Source organism: Hemicordylus capensis, chromosome 1 (assembly GCF_027244095.1).
Source record: "Hemicordylus capensis ecotype Gifberg chromosome 1, rHemCap1.1.pri, whole genome shotgun sequence".
Taxonomy (NCBI): domain Eukaryota; kingdom Metazoa; phylum Chordata; class Lepidosauria; order Squamata; family Cordylidae; genus Hemicordylus; species Hemicordylus capensis.
This window is the reverse complement of record NC_069657.1, coordinates 35,083,851-35,100,918: the sequence shown is the minus strand read 5'-3', so window position 1 is coordinate 35,100,918 and position 17,068 is coordinate 35,083,851. Positions and strand designations below refer to the sequence as shown.

At 43.3% G+C, this 17,068-nt stretch overlaps 1 protein-coding gene across 13 annotated transcripts in view; it reads right to left on the bottom strand.

The window, feature by feature from the left end:
• Positions 1 to 17,068, bottom strand: part of LOC128334054 (cation channel sperm-associated auxiliary subunit beta-like) — a 178,015-nt gene that overhangs the window by 136,775 nt on the left and 24,172 nt on the right. For 12 of the 13 annotated variants that reach the window (XM_053270302.1, XM_053270325.1, XM_053270324.1 and 9 more), the window contains 2 exons: positions 10,759 to 10,854; positions 6,347 to 6,493 (listed from right to left, as the gene is read on the bottom strand). The exons of the other annotated variant lie outside the window; for it this stretch is intronic. In XM_053270302.1, the coding sequence (XP_053126277.1) occupies positions 6,347 to 6,493; positions 10,759 to 10,854 (243 nt within the window). The remainder of the gene's footprint in view (positions 1 to 6,346; positions 6,494 to 10,758; positions 10,855 to 17,068) is intronic. 13 annotated transcript variants of the gene reach the window in all.

Sequence of the window (17,068 nt, the reverse complement as noted above, 5' to 3'; positions counted from 1 at the left end):
ATTACTGAAGTATGAAACAGAGACTGAGCAGATAAAAGAATGTATGATAAAATGGATGCAGAACTTTAATAGATAGATAGATCTCTCTGACTGGGAATACCAATGGGAAAAGAATGTGAAAATTACTTTGTGTACCAATCTAAGGGAAAATTGGTATAAGATGTTCTTCAGATGGTATATCACTCCTTTGACTATTAACAACAGAGATTATTCTTTCTCTAAGAAATGTTTGAAATATAATTCACATTCAGGTTCATTCTACCATATGTGGTGGAGTTGCAATAAAGCTCAGCAGTTTTGGAAACAAATTCATATGAAAATTGAACAAATCTTAGAAGTTAAGATTCCCTTTCTTCCAGAAATTTTTCTTTCAGGTATGATAAAACCTTATATTCCTGCCAAGTCAAACGAATTGTGATTATATATGATTACAGCGGCTAGGATTATATATGCATCTAATTGGCATAGTTTGGAAATCCCTTCCTTAAACGATTGGTTTTTGAAAGTGTGGGATTATGCTTCAATTTCGAAAGTCTCGGCTTATGTACATAGTATGTCTACCGAATCATTTATGTCTGTTTGGGAACCCTTTATAAATTATAATATCCGTTATGGTCAAACTTTGTTCCCATTTTCTGGATTTGACTGATAGTGTTTTTGATATGTAATTTACAAGAAGTTGATCAGATTAGATTTTACAATTTTAAGAGTCTGAATTTCTTTTGTTTTATCTTGTTCTAGATATTTTTCCCTTACTGATGTAATTAATTAGAAAAATGAGGTTTTTCATCATGAAAAATGATTGGTTTGAAATTGTTTTTATGATGATTTGTCTTTGATTCGATTTCTATACCGCCCTTCCAAAAATGGCTCAGGGAGGTTTACAAAGAGAAATAATACACCCATATAGATTGGTGCCAAAATTATTGGACCTGGGGCTTCCACCGTGCTTATGCAGGTGGATACTGAATTTTCTATCAGATCGTTCTCAACGGGTCAGGATGGGCTCTCATGTCTCGACGGATCTCAGTATAAATACAGGGATGCCGCAGGGGTGCGTGTTGAGTCCACTTTTGTACATGCTTTACACATACGATTGTGTTCCCAATTACCTCAGCAATAGGATTATTAAGTTTGCAGACGACACAACTGTGGTTGGTCTGATTACGGCTGGAGAAGGGGAGTCGGCCTATAGGAAGGAGGTGGAGAGGCTGACAGAGTGGTGTAGGGAGAATAAGTTATTCCTCAATTTAAAGAAAACAAAGGAGATCATTGTGGATTTCAGGAAATGCAAATTGGATTTCCAGCCACTCATTATTGAAGGGATTTGTGTGGAACGGGTTTCGGTGTTTAGATTTCTGGGAATAGAGCTGAGAGATGACCTGACACGGGGAGCAAACACCAAAGATCTGGTGAAGAGAGCACAGCAGAGATTATACTTCTTGAGAGTTCTCTGGAGGACTAATCTCTCAAGTAATCTATTGTTGGTGTTTTATCGCTGTGCTATAAAGAGTGTGTTGACTTATGGGATCTGTGTGTGGTTTGGGAGTTGTACAGCCAGAGAAAGAACACTGCTGTCCAAGGTTGTTAAGACTGCAGAGAAAATAATTGGGTGTACTCTTCCTACCTTAGATCAAATTTATGCCACTAGGTGTTATAATAAAGCTGTAGAGATAGCGCAGGATCCCACGCACACTGGAAATGATCTTTTTCAGCTTCTGCCTTCGAGAAGGAGGTATAGGGTCTTAAAGACCAGGACCAGCCGCTTGAGGAGTAGCTTCTACCCAAAAGCGGTCTCAGCTTTGAACGCAGCAAAACACAGCTTCTGAGGGGGTTTTTGTATTTAGTTTTAAGAGTTTTTTAGTGGGTTTTTAGTGGGTTGATGGGAGGGGGGCGTATGGGTATATGTTTAGATTATTCTTGTTAAGTCCTGTAGTAGTGGTTGTAGATTCTTTTCAATCATGTTGTTCTGCACAGGACAATGAGAATAAAGATCTATCTATCTATCTATCTATCTATCAAATAAATAAATAAATAAATAAATAAATAAATAAATTTCCCTGTCCCCAAAGGGCTCACAATCTAAAAATAAACAAAAGACAGACACCAGCAACAGTCACTGGAAGTACTGTGCTGGGGGTGGATAGGGCCATTTACTCTCCCACTGCTAAATAAAGAGAATCATCACGTTAAAAGGTGCCACTTTGCCACTTTAGCAGGGGACATGCTAACATGGCAAAGGGGACATGCTAACATGGCAAAGAAATATATAGTCAGTTGTAAAAATGGGGGGCAGGATTACAATCTAGAATAGAAACCATCCACCATGCAGTAAACAAAATGAAGTTTTCATTTATCAGGACACAGACAGTTTTGGCCTTATCCAACCCCAGAACAGCATCTCTCCCATGGCTGTTGCTGGTGTTTGCCTTGTGTTTCTTTTTAGATTGTAAGCCCTTTGGGGACAGGGGGCCATCTTATTTATGTATTTATTTTTCTATGTAAACCGCTTTGAAAATTTTGTTGAAGAGCGGTATATAAATATTCATAGCAGTAGTAGTAGTAGCAGCAATTTTCTCTCTGTGATAGATAATATTCATATTATCCAGAAACAGGAGAAAAAAACACTAAAACCTGCAATGAACTGTTTGCTTGAGAACAGTAGGATGAGGATACACAAGCAACAACCCTTCTTTTAACTTCTTACAGCAGCATGTGGGTGGGTGGGAAGAACCTAGCGTCTGCCTCCAATATAACAGACTACAGATAGATCTTAGTCCACTCCACAGTAAGGACTGTCATTAAATCTTGATATTTAAATTACTTTCTACCACCACTGAACATTTCAATAATACAGGACAAGTGGCTGACATTAAATCTTGATATTATCTGTCTTTATGTTTCAACAGTTTATTATTTTATTTGACCAAGTTTGCTTTCATGTAAAGCTTTTGTACTTTGTGTTTTGCCGGTCAAATGACCGTAACAATAAAGATTTGATTTTGATATTATCTATCAGTAAACCTTGATATTTAAATTACTTTCTACCATGACTGAACATTATCAGTAATACAGGACAAGTGGCTGACATACCACACAAGGGTACATCCACCCAGTAAAATTGCATGTATGCAAGCTGTGCAAATTGCACCAATGCAAAAGCGGCAAGTCTCACAAGAGTAAGACTATTGAAAATAATGGGCCTGCTCTTGTGCAACATCATATGCATAATCATTGCATCTGTGCAACTTGCGTGCATGTAATGTTACTGAGCTGATGTACCCGTGCGTGGTATGTCAACCAGTATCTCCTTGCATACAGAGCAATACAAACATGCTAAACACAGTATTACAAAATTAATCTGTGCAGAGCAGTAGTCTTCCCTGTAAGGTCCGGTGGCCAGTAGTGGCCCCCATCAACCCTAAGTGGATGGGGTTGCACTCCCCTTGAAGGAGCAAGTACACAGCTTAGGGGTACTACTGGACCTGGCTTTGCTTTTGGAAGCTCAGGTGGAGGTGGTGGCCAGGGGTGCCTTTGCATGGCTTCAGCTAGTGCGCCAGCTACGTCCCTTTCTTGAGAAGGCAGATCTGGCCACAGTTACCCATACCTTAGTCACGTCACGGCTGGATTACTGTAACATGCTCTACATCGGGCTGCCCTTGAAGAATATCCGGAAACTACAGCTAGTGCAAAACCGGGCAGCTAGGGTTTTATCTGGAGCTGCCCAGTGGGAGCACATCACACCCATTCTGAAAGAGTTGCAGTGGCTGAGAGTTCATTTCCAGGTCCAATTCAAGGTGCTGGTTTTGACCTTTAAAGCCCTTAATGGTTTGGGCCTGGGATACCTGAGGGACCGCCCAAGGGTTGCTGCCCGCTTGACGAGGTCATCTGAGGGGGCTCTGCTCCGGGTGCCAACAATGAGGGAGGCTAGGTTGTCGTGCACTTGGGACAGGGCCTTCTCTGTTGCTGCCCCCAGACTCTAGAATGCTCTCCCGGTGGGTATCCACTCCTCAGTCTCCATCACAGTTTTTAGAAAGCATGTCAAATCGTGGCTTTTTACCCAGGCTTTTATATGATTGTCTCCACTGCTGCTTCTTGTATTTTGTACTGTTTTTATGCTTGTATTTTCATTATTTTTTTTAAAAAAAAATCAGATTTGTTTTTATATTTTTTAGCTCAATATTTTAATGTGTCTTTTTTATAATCTTGTTTTTAAATTTTATTGTGAGCCGCCTTGGGATTTTCTTAATGAAAGGTGCGGTATAAATTTAACTATAGATAGATAGATAGACAGATAGATAGATAGATAGATAGATAGATAAATGCCCCCTGCCCCAACTAATTGTTTATTGGACTTGTGTGAATCTTTAGCAAAAGCTGAATATTCTGCAGAGACTTTTCTTGTTGGCACGATGCAAAGACAACTTTTCTCTCTATGCGGTGATGGTAGTTCCTTTAAAGGAAACTGGGCCTCTGAGCCCCTGCATCATTTTGGAAGGCGTGGGAGTGCTGGGAAGCTCAGGCTCTGGAAGAGCCCCAAGAGAACTCCCCATGCCCGCACTACGGACAGTCCTGAGCGAGCGCTCCTGTCCTTTTCAGATAGCATTTGCTCCAGCAAGGGAGCATTCTCTCCAACGAGGGAGAGGAAGGGAAACAGATGCTTTCAGGTAGCAAGCGCTGCCTGAAATGAAAAGGGAGAACTCGCCCAGGCTTTCCGGAACTCAAGGCCATGCCCCCTTTGCACGTGATGTCACAAAGGAATGCTGGAGGGAGAGAAAGGGAAATAGATGCTTTCAGGGAGCAAGTGCTGCCTGAAAAGGACAGGGGAGTGCTCATTCAAGGCCGAGGTATGGGCAGGGGGAGTTGCCTTGGGGCTCTTCCGCAGCCCAAGCCACACCCCACTGCAGGCTTCGGCAGCCCTTTCTATTGGTGGCCAGGGTTCTTTAAACCCATTCGCACAATGGTGGCTCCACCCCTGGCTCCGTTTCTCTTAAAGAACCTTCTCAGCACTGAGTAAAGCACAGTGCTGTGCAGAAGTCAGCACAGTGGGAGATGGCTCTCACATTGAAGGTTGTTGGTTTTTTGCCAAAGTCGCCCCTGCTTGAAAATAGAAAAGATCACTGGTGTAGAGGCACTTTTCTCCAAGAAGGATTTGAACCCTCCTATGGGAAAGCTTCTAGGTTCTCATGCAGATCTCCTACATAAAGCACCATGGCAGCTGAAACAGGGGGAGGTATTGTGGTCCCTTTTTGTTTGCCTAGATATGCATTGGGTGCAGAGCATGTTTGTGCACTAGGCTGGCAACGTCATGGGCTGCACAATTATTCTGTGCTTGAGTAAAGTGGACATATTGTTGGTGAGGAACACCGTCATTGATGGGTGGTGGTGAGGTCACCAGGGACACTTCAGGAGCTGCAGTTGATATTGCTATGGAAATTTTTATTTCTACAGCTATTGTTGTACTGTTGATTTGATATAGGAACATGACCAGATTACACTGGTATTAAGCCTGGCACAGCAGCTGCCCATTGTATTAGAACCATAGGCTCTCACTAGCTGAAACGGAAAGTACCAGCATTCCTCAACTTAACAGCATTCCGACTTCAGACAAACGATACTTAAGATGTTTGTAAATAGTCACCTTATTTCAACTTTACAACTCTGTTTCACTTTAAAACACTCACTGCTGGCGCATGAGTTAGAGGAGGAGGAGGAGGTAGGGGTGGCAATGGTGGCTAAGACTCGCACTGTTATTGAGACTGGCAGTCCTGGTGGCAGAGGCAACTGTGGCTGAGGAGGAATGGGTTGACTTACCTGTCCAAAATGTCATTCCTGTCCCCCTTCACCCCGTCCTGTTGCTTCAATTTCTCCTTCCCCAGGCTCTACTGCTGCAATGTGACGGCTAAAGGGAGAGAGCCTGGCCTGTTTCCTGCCCATGCCTCTTCCTTCCCTATCTAACCACCCTTTGTTAAGGAGATGGAGGCAAGCCACTTTTTCCTTCTATGGAAAAATGAGAAAGATCCAGAAAAGGACTCAGAAGGGAGTGAGTGGCAAGGGTGAGCAACTTCTGATTCTTCATCATCAACTTCTCCCAGCACATCTGCACATCACCACTGGCTCTGAGAGTAGCAGAAAAGAAACAGGATATTCAACCTTGATTCAGGAACCAAATCTCTATTTATAATAGTTTCCTATGGAAAAAAGGTTCCAAGTTAAGACATTTCAACTTAAGATTTAGATTTCAGGAACCAACTGTATTGTAAGTCTGAGGATTTCCTATATTCACTTTGGAGAGTACTGATCACACTCATCTATTGAAATACACTCATAAAGGTATTTCACTTACCATTTATTTTTCCATCAAGAATGAGACCTAAAATTGCCACATCACTTGCACAAGGGCTTTTTGTTCCCTTGGTATTTCTCACAAAAGGTATTAGATTGATAATGTCTATTTCATCACCAAAGTAGTCTTCCCACTGAAGTACAGGTTCTGTGGAACAGAAAATTTTCCCAAGGATTAATATTGAAGAAAGCAAGAGCATACTCTTCTTTTACATAAGTAATTAATAGATAATATAATTTAGTATTGAGTGATTGTAGTACTTGGCTCTTACCACTGAAATGTGTGAGGCTGGGTTATATCTGATAGCTATTTTTGAAAATCAGAAAATCAAGAGTGGAGTGGATGAAAAGTGGGTGGACTGGAAGTTCAAGGTAGCTTGATATGGTAGTCAATACACTACATATTCAACAGTACAGTTTATGGAAATTGAATGAATGTGTGGCTGAACACGTTGAGTCAACAGATCCTTTCATTTTGAAGCCAAAAAGCAGATTAGTGTTTGTTTGTTTTCAAGGTTCACTGTATCAAGCAGGCAGATGATGCCAACTTGAGTTTGCATTTTTAAACTGAAAGAAAGAAAAGGTGGCCTGCAAATAATGGATTTTTAAGAGTAAAGCTGAATCTCAGAGAGTTCCTACATGATGTAACTGTTCCGCTGAAGTTGTAGTCTGACAGCCAGTCAGGGGCGTAGCAAGGTTGGAGGGGGCCCAGAGACAAGATTTTAAAATGGGCCCCTCACTGATATACACATACAAACACATTTCACAATATATAGTGCACTCACACTCACATCCCCATTATGAATACGGTAAATATCTAGTTCACATTGAATCTAGTTTTTTTACTCTCTGCTCCTGCCGATCTCCAAGAGACTCAACATAATTCATAGGGGGTGCAACATGGGCGGGTGGGGAGTCATGTGATGTGCCTCTGGGAGGCCCCTCGAGGCAGTGGGGCCCCAAGACAACTGCCTCCCCTTGCCTAATGGTAGTTACGCCCCTGCAGCCAGTGATATAATTGGGTGGACAATCCAAATTCATAAACAAACATTTGCCAAAACAAAAAACAAAAAACCAACCATATTATCACCCCCCATTAACTTCATGGAACCTGGTGCCCCTCCTCAAAGTTGAAAGCTATGGAGACTATTTGAGACATACCACAACCAGGAAGAAGGAAAGTCAAAAATACAGATGCACTCTTCCAAATTACATAAGGGCATTTGAATAGGCTTACCTCTCACACAAATACCATAAGGATCTGTTCTGCCTAAGATCAGTACCACAAGAGTTCATGAGGCTCCACATGCTCATATTTCTCCAACAGATGTTGCATGTAAACAGTAATTCAAAAAACCCAAGCATGCTCTATTAACTCAGGTTTCAAAAAAATGGACATGAGTGTGTGGGTGGGTTTGTACAACTGCCTCTAAGTACTTAAAAAGTAGGTGTGGGAGGATGAGATGTCTGAACTCACCCACCTTCGGTTCCCAATCCCAGTTACCCACTTGCACCTTAGCTGTTACTGACTGTGTCAAGCCCACTTCAATGCCTGATTTCAAGGGGATGCAGAAAGTTGGTAAAATCTAAGGTGGAAGTCAGTGACTAAAAGTGGGTGGATTCAGACATCATGCCTGTTGGGAGCGTGATAAAGTAGTGAATCAAACTCTGTTCCATTCATACCTACTTTGTAAGTACTTACAGGTGGTCATGTGAATGCACCCTATAGTCTAATGCAAATGGAGCCAGTGGAGGGGCCTTGACTTGATTTTGCTGTCACCAAGGCACCAGGAGAAGTCTCATCCACCAGCTAGCTAAAACGTTCCTGAGAAGCCACCTGCATCAGTTATAGAACTGCCAGATCCTCCAACTGAGGCTTGAGGACCAATCAGAGGCTTGAGGACCAATCAGAGCACCAGAGAAGCTCAGCTGATTTTGAGGTACAAAATAATAAGGGGTGGTGGACTTGTCCACTGCTCCCACAATTTTTAATTTTGCAGTTTAAGGAAGCCTTCATTTTCTGGGTTATTCTTTCTCTGTTTTTCATATTTGCCTCCTCTTTCTTTTATAAGCTATATAGTATACCTTTTGTTTTCTTGACTCTCATATAGATTGTCTCACACAAGAAAAGAAATGTTCCTAATTTTCCTTCTGTCTAGTGGTAATCATTCTGGAATTTATGTATTTAGTCTCACTTTCAGCTTGGACTACTTTGTCAAGAAATTTTTCTTCCCCATATAAGGAATTTCTCTTATTTTCTTCTGATCATTTTATAAGTATCCAGACTGGCCTTGTGCTAGTGTTAATGCTGTGGTACCAGTGTAAGATGTAGTACATATTTGTTGCGTGAAAAAAATTCACCTCTCTTCCAGACTGGTTCTTGCACTAGTACAATATATTCCGCTATTTCCTGCACAATTTCTTGCACAAGCCCATCCATGTGAAAATAAGAAACTCCTTGCACAGTATACATTCGTGTGGTTCCTCTTCCACTATCAGTTCAACTTTGTGGAGCATCACAAAAAACGTCCTTTTGTGAGCATCACTGTGGATGCTATCCATAGTACATTGTGGTGAATTTATATTATATTTTATTATATTTTATTTTTTAATTATTATTACTGTCTTATTGCATTTTTAAAATCTATATTTTAGGGTTTGGGGGTATTTATGGGGTTCTTTGTTGACAAGGGACAGGCACACTTCCCAAATTCCAAATATTCTAGATGCCTTTAGAAATCTATCTGGATACTTAATACCCACAGAAAACAAGCACATGCTGTATATGACAGAACATGAACACATTCCCAACACCACTAATACACAACACTTCACAAACCTTTCTTCTCATATTGAACAGTTGCTAAATATTTTAGCAATAACTTACTCCAAATTGTTCAAAGTCCAATTTGACCTACTTTCTCTTATTCCCCTCAGCCAAATTACCTCAGGATCAGAATATCTATGTATTCTCTGGCCTATTCTAATGTGGCACTGTATCTGCATACCTCCTGTAACCATTTATCGTGTTTAGACTACATTCATCTCCCTCACTAATTCTCAAAGGATTACTTTCCTTCTTTTTGATAGGTGTGTGCAAAATGTAAAAGCAGTCCGAAACAGTGGCCAAAGACACTTGACTCCTGCATGGCTTGATCTTGATTCACTCACACTGATCCTTTTACACTCTCCACACCTGAAAGAACATTCGAAAAGATGTCTTGTCTACCAGAAAACATGTCATCCATTAATGGGTCTGCACATCTTTGACTTCCTTTGAGTAGAAGTCTCAGATGGCATCCAAGTGCAAAGACAATTATCAGCGTCGGCTTATATTCTACACAGTGAGCCGCCATTTCAGGGAAAAGGCGAGCTCGCTGCTTCCATGGCACTTTAAATCATCTTGGTGCTCTTTCCGTAGATGGGGAGGTTTCATGCTTACTAAGCAGTGTGTCACTTCACTTTCTATGATATTCCCACCACACCGCCTAGAGATGTTTAAATCAGGCAGTATAGAAATATGATAGATAAATAAATAAGTAAATAAATTCCTAATGGGAGTACCATTGGAAGCGTAATGACACACTCCTTAGTAAGCAAAAAGCCTCCCCATTTTAGGGAAAAAAAAAATCATCACTAGTTAAAGTGCCATGGAAGAAGCAAAATCGCTTCTTCCCTGGATTGGCAGCTCACTGCATAGAATTTAAGTCTTTAAGAAGGCTTTGCACTGAGTGTATATGCTGCAATTCATTCATTCATTCAATTTATATATTATGGCTCAGGAATATAAGGTGGCTCAGGGTGGTTTACATTAAAATCAAAAACACAGAATACAACAATTAAAATAAAAATCTCATCGAAATTAAGGTTAAAACTATCTATATGTTTATTTCTCTAAGACGTACCCGTGGCTACTCCCATGCATGGCAGCTCTCGCAAGAGTTCACGAACAGCTTCCACATAGCCACGGGTACGGAGAGAGAAAATGGTGGCCGCCACTGGGCTGGCTGGTGAGGGAAAGCGCCTGCCGCTTGGCCAGCTGGCGAGAGAAAGTGCCCACTGCTGGGCCGGCCGGCAGGGAGGGAGCGTGCCAGCCACCGGGCTGGCGGGTGGGGAAGGAGAGCCGGCCAGCGGGGAAGGAGACCACCCACCACTAGGCCAGCCAGTGAGGAAGAACAACAGGAAGAACTAGGGGCACAGATGCTCTGCGCCAGGTCAGCTATTATATATTAAAGGCCAGGCTGAAGAGATGGGTCTTTAAGGCTCTCCTGAAGGCCTCCAAGGAAGACAACCCTCTTATATCCATGGGGAGCGAGTTCCACAACCTAGGGGTGGAAACTGAGAAGGTCCAATCCCAGGTTGCCACCAGATTAACTTTTAAAAAACCCTCAGTCTATACAAGCTATGACTTACCTCGAATATGATCCAGTAATGTTCCATCACTAGTAAACATATCTAATCCATGATGCATAGTAAATTGTACAAACCATTGCTCTACTGGAGCAACATCTGTTTCAACCGAATGGGTGGGGGGAAGGAGAAAGAGAGAGAAGTCATATAAACAAGCAAGGATTAAGTCTACATGCTCTTTTCATATTTGATCCACTACGGTATGTAGTAGACTCTTCTGCAATGAATGCTCCTGCATATTTTTTTGATTAACAAGGAAGCAAACCTCCTTACTCTCCCCCCACCTCCGCTGAATTTAGTAGATATTTCTTCCTGGGCACCTCGGTGTGGACCAAAGATCTAAAAGTTTGTTGTTATCACCTAATAGTTACTGAAACAAGGTAATATTGTTACACAGGTTCATTTTTTGTCTTTCTGTAAACAGTAGCAAGAAGGGAGCGGAGAAAGTCATGTGTACAAGGAACTCAAGTACAGGTATTCCACCATTTTGGGGGTGTGCAGAAGAACCTCAGCACCCTAAAACTGACTTTCCATATAATTCCTTTGAGCCTTTTTGCCTACAGACCAGGTCCCCATTGCCCCTTGTCCTAGTGACGCATCTGGTTGCATTCTCTCCTGTATTCCTTCATTAAGCATTAAAGCCATCAAGTTATCTCCTCCGGAATCTCTTAATGCCAAGGGCTAACAGAGTGGCATCCCCACAAATAAGTTTTGCTTATTTCACTATCAAGATAAACTTATCTCCTCTCTGGCTCATGTAATTGGCATATCCCCCCACCCCCTTTGGTTAAACCTTTCGGCCCATTGTCCCAACTCGGACCTTATGATCTTCTTCAGAGGCCCTCCTCCGAATACTCCTGCCAAACAAGGTGAAGCAAGTGGCTACTAGGGAGAGGGCCTTTTCAGTGTTTGCACCCCTTTTATGGAAAAGCATTCCCAGTGAGCTTTGCCTGGTTTCACCACTTGTTCTTTTAGACGCCAAGTGAAGACCTTTTTGTTCACTCAGGCCTTTTAAATTTTATTCTGATTTTAACTGATTTTTTAAAAAATGTCTTTTTAATTGTTTTGTTTTGTATTGTATTGTATTTTGTATTTTCTCCCCCCACCCTTTGGGGGGGTGTCTGTTATGATTTAATATGTTGTGTGTTTTTATTTCATGTTTTAATATTGTGTTGCAAGCTGCACAGAGAACAATTTGTTATGGGGCAGCTAACAAATAAAGTTTATTATTTATTTGTTGTGAACCACCCAGAGACGTAAGTTTTGAGTGGTATAAACATATGTTAAATAAAATAAATACATTATTATTGTTCTACCACCAGGTGCTCTGTGAGTTACTTGAAACCCCAAGCACATGTTTTAAGCTTATAAAAAGGGGCTTCCTAGACCCCTCGCACTCCCTCGTACTGCCTGCAAAGCTCGCTTTTTCAGTCACAAACTATGCTCTCAATCACAATTGCATCCCACCTGAATATGGGAGGCACAACCCACTTACCTTCTGTTACCAGCCACACTTAGTCTACCCAGCTCTCAGAAGCCTCCCTGTTTGCAGTTGCATCTCCAGGCCTGGAGATTGCACTTTGTATATGCTCAGAAGCTACACCGCAATATGAGCTCTCCGTTTATGGTACTCATGGGGACAAGTCACTTGGTAGTGGGCTAGTCGCCCCTGGATTTAGTTGCAAACAAAGCAAATATTGGAATGGGGATAAGATGTACCCCCTCTCCTCAGGTGGGAGTTTCAGACTTGAACTCAAATAGACTTGAGAATTAACTATATCGAGGACACCCTGTTCTTAAAATGAACCACCTCACTCCCCTCCTTTCACAGGAGATAACACCCATTAATGAACCAATTGTGCTAGCAGGAAGAGAGGAGAAGATAAGGTGGTGAAATAACAATCTCCTCAATACAGAGGAGATGAGTCAGTGACGTTGGCTCAAAGGTGTACCCATTGAACTATTGATAGGATCATTGGAGAGCCTGTCCCGACACAGATATTCTTTCATGCACCTACATACTCTGATTTTCATCACAAACGGCCTGACTTGCAAAAGGCACACCCCCATTGTCACACCCAGGAAGAACCATCAGTAACAATGCATTCTGAACCATTCCGTCCAGGCTCCCTGATTTAGCAAAGTATGACAGTAGGAATGTGCCCCCAAGGCACGTTTTGGGATATAAATATCTCCAGCTCCATGACCCAGTGTGCTTGCTCACATATTACACTCGGGACTCGACTGCAACAGTGTTCTCCCTTGTGCCTCTCACTTGGGACTCCATCGGACACTCCAACAAACCATCTATAACAAACCACCCATGCTATACAATGGAGACTCCAAAGATCCCAGCAAACAATCTCCATGCTCCCTTGTGCTTCACACTTGGGACTCCATCGGATGCTCTCTACAGTCTTTGTGCTCCCCTGTGCCTCTCACCGGGGACTCCACTGCAACAAGCACTCCCTTGTGCTCCACTCGGGATTCCATCCAGCCCCCTTTGTGCTCCCTCCTGTGCTATACTTGGGACCCCACTGAGCATTCTATACGCTCTCTTGCAACCTACAAAGAGCTTGAAATCACTATTATTTGGATCGGTCCTTGTGCCAATCCACCCAGCTTACCTCCCACCTATAGGACGCTGGACCCATGGAGAAGCCATTCTTGTGGGCATCCCTCCTCATACTAATCCATGCAACCCTCCTGCGCTCCAACTTGCTGTCCCCGAAGGACATGAGTCTCCAGCTGCTCGAAGCCCCACTGCCTAGAGACAGGTGCAGTATGGCAGTTGTCCGGCTCTCAGGATCCCAATCTATAACTTCTTTCCAAACTTCCCTCTTCCCCCTCTCTTAGCTTCTTTCTCTTGTCCGTCTGGGAAACTGACACAATTAGACCTTAAGTTGGAACGCCTCATTGCAGTTGCTTTTTTGGAAACACACTTTATTGCTCTTTAAGTTAGAAATGCCTAATTGTAGCTAAATTGCTTAGTACATTTTTATTGCTCTAATCACACCATTCCTTTCTGGTATTCCTCCTTAATTTTAATAAATTCTTCTTTTGATTTTGAAACTATCGCAACCAGATTTAGCACATGCCAGAGATAGGTCTAATCTCCAAGCCTCCTTCTTAAGAGTGTCATGAGACAGCCGGTTTTAGACACAAGCAATAGGGTAAAGTGGTGCCAGCGTGGTGTAGTGGTTAGAGTGCTGGACTAGGACTGAGGAGACCCGAGTTCAAATCCCCATTCAGCCATGAAACTAGCTGGGTGACTCTGGGACAGTCACTTCTCTCTCAGCCTAACCTACTTCACAGGGTTGTTGTGAAAGAGAAACTCAAGTATGTCGTACACCACTCTGGGCTCCTTGGAGGAAGAGTGGGATATAAATGTAATAATAATAATACTAATAATAATAATAACAACAACAACAACAGGACTCGATGTCTGGATAAAACAAACCAGTCAATAACACCTGTCTGACTGTGTAAATAAATAATAATAAAAAGAAATAGAAAAAACAACAAAATACAAAGGTCTACAAATTGAAATTGAAAGGCTGTGGCAGAAAAAGACCAAAATAATCCCAGTGATAATTGGCGCCCTGGATGCAGTTCCAAAAGACCTTGAAGAGCATCTCAACACCATAGGGGCCACAGAAATCACCATCAGCCAATTACAAAAAGCAACTTTACTGGGAACAGCCTATATTGTGCGACGATAGCTGTAACAACAGCAACAACATTGACAATAAAATTCAGACATCCCAGGTCCTTGGGAAGGACTCGATGTCTGGATAAAACAAACCAGTCAATAACACCTGTCTGTGTAAACAAATAAATAATAAAAGTTAAAGTTGCCATCAGGTCAGTGTCGACTCCTGGCAACCACAGAGCCCTGTGCTTGTCTTTGGTAGAATACAGGAGGGTTTTACCATTACCATCTCCCATGCAATATGAGATGATGCCTTTCAGCATCTTCCTATATCACTGCTGCCTGATATAGCTGTTTCTCATAGTCTGGGAAACATACCACCAGGGATTCAATCCGGCAACCTCTGGCTTGCTAGTCATTTCCACACTGTGCCATGCCCTTATACAAATCTATGGTGATGCCACATCTGGAGTACAGATTTGGTCACCGTATCTAAAGAAGGATATTGTAGAACTGGAAAAGGTTGAAGGCAGAAGAGGGCAACCAAGATTGTCAGAGGTCCGGAGCACCTTCCTTATGAAATTAGGCTACATCATCTGGGACTCTTTACCTTGGAAAAGAGGCAACTAAAGGGAGACATGTTCGAGGTGTATAAAATTAAGCATGGAGTGGAGAGGGTGGACAGAGCGAAATTTTTCTCACGACACTAGAACCAAGTGTTATCCCATGAAACTGAAGGGTGGGACATGTAAGACTGACAAGACGAAGTACTTTTTCACACAATGCATAATTGATCTATGGAATTCTTTGCCATGGGATGTGGTGATGACCACCAGCTTGGATGGCTTTAAAAGGGGCTTAGACAAATTCATGGAGGACAGATCTATCAATGGCTACTCATCTGGTGGCTGTGGGCCACCTCCAGCCTTAGAGGCATGATGCCTCTCAATACCCATTGCAGGGGAGCAACAGCAAGAGAGGGCATGCACAAACCTCTTGCCTGTGGGCTCCCCAGAGGCATCTGGTGGGACACTGTGTGAATCGGGATGCTGGACTAAACGGGCCTTGTGCCTGATCCAGCAGGGCTGTTATGTTCTTATGCTCCTGATCCAGCAGGGCTGTTCTTCTATTCTTATGTACAGGTCTATCAATGGCTGCTAGTCTGGTAGCTATAGGCCACTTCCAGGCCAGCCTCAGAGGCAAGATGCCTCTAAAGCCCAGTTGCAGGGGAGCAACAGCAAGAGAGGGCATGCCCTCACCTCTTGCCTGTGGGCTTCTCAGAGGCATCTGTGGGCCACTGTGTGAAACAGGATGCTAGACCAGATAGGCCTTGAGCCTAATCCAGCAGAGCTGTTCTTATGAAGGCATACAAAACCAGGGACCATTGACAAATTGAACTATTTGACCCAGATTACATTCCCCAGATGGAACACATTGTGATAATCAAGACAACTGTCTTCCTGGTGGTGTTCAATCACAGCAACCCTCATTCCAAGGTGCATAGCATCATTATCTAATAAAGGTTATGGTCTTAATACAGACAAGTACTTTATGTCCAGATAGGTTCACTAGCAGATTTAATGTATTAATAGAATTTAATGTTGGCTGAATTGTACTCAATATTTTTAAAAAGCTATAAATATCCAATGAGTACAGAGGAGTTGAGAGATACCTGCTGTTCAGAAATGCAAAATATAGGATCACCATATGTTGGGAAGAGGGAACATCTTGGGCAAGGCAGTGACTGTGTTTGGGCTTCTGCCCCACCTTTTCTCCAGGTGTGTGCCATCTACCCTCAGCCTCTGCTGCTTTAAAGCTGGGGCTGGGTCAGGGACTGAGGAAGGGAAGAGGGAACATCTTGGGCAAGGCAGTGACTGTGTTTGGGCTTCTGCCCCACCTTTTCTCCAGGTGTGCGCCATCTACCCTCTTGGCGTGAGCCGAAGGGCGAGGGCACAAGGGCTCTCGTCCTTGTGGATCTCAGCCGTGGGGCGAGCTGCCTGGGGCCCTGAAGACCTTTTCCTCCTGCCTTGAAGATCCGTCTTCCTCCAAGCAAGAAGTCAACAGAGACTGTATAAGTCTGGTCTTGGTTTTAAATTAAGCCAAGAAGCTGTGGTCGGTTAGTCTGGGGGGATTTGTCTGGGAGAGCGAAAAAGTGGGTCTGGAGTGGGGGCAGCAATATCATGGGTAGCGGGCAGAGGGAGATATGGCGGTGGGAGTTGGGCAGGCCGTTACAGGGGAAATCGGTCCAGGCAATTGAGGACTGTTCCTTTTTCCGGCCCCTCTCCCAACCGTCTGACCCTAGGGAGCTCTGTGGACACTCCTTCGAGGATTAGGGTGCTGCTGCTGAATGCCAGGTCAGTTAACGCAAAAACATCTCTCATCCACGATTTGATTGTGGATGAGCGTGCTGACCTGGTATGCGTGACGGAGACCTGGTTGGATGCGCTGGGCGGGGTTGGTCTCTCTCAGCTTTGTCCTCCAGGTTTCCAGATCGTGCAGCAGCCCCGCCTCGAGGGTCGGGGAGGAGGCGTTGCGGTCATCTTTCGAGAGACCCTCCCCGTTTCCAGGTGCCCGGTCAGGCAATCTCAGAATTTCGAGTGTTTTTCCTTGAGGGTGGGCCTCCGAGATAGGCTGGGGATTCTGTTGGTGTACCAACCAACC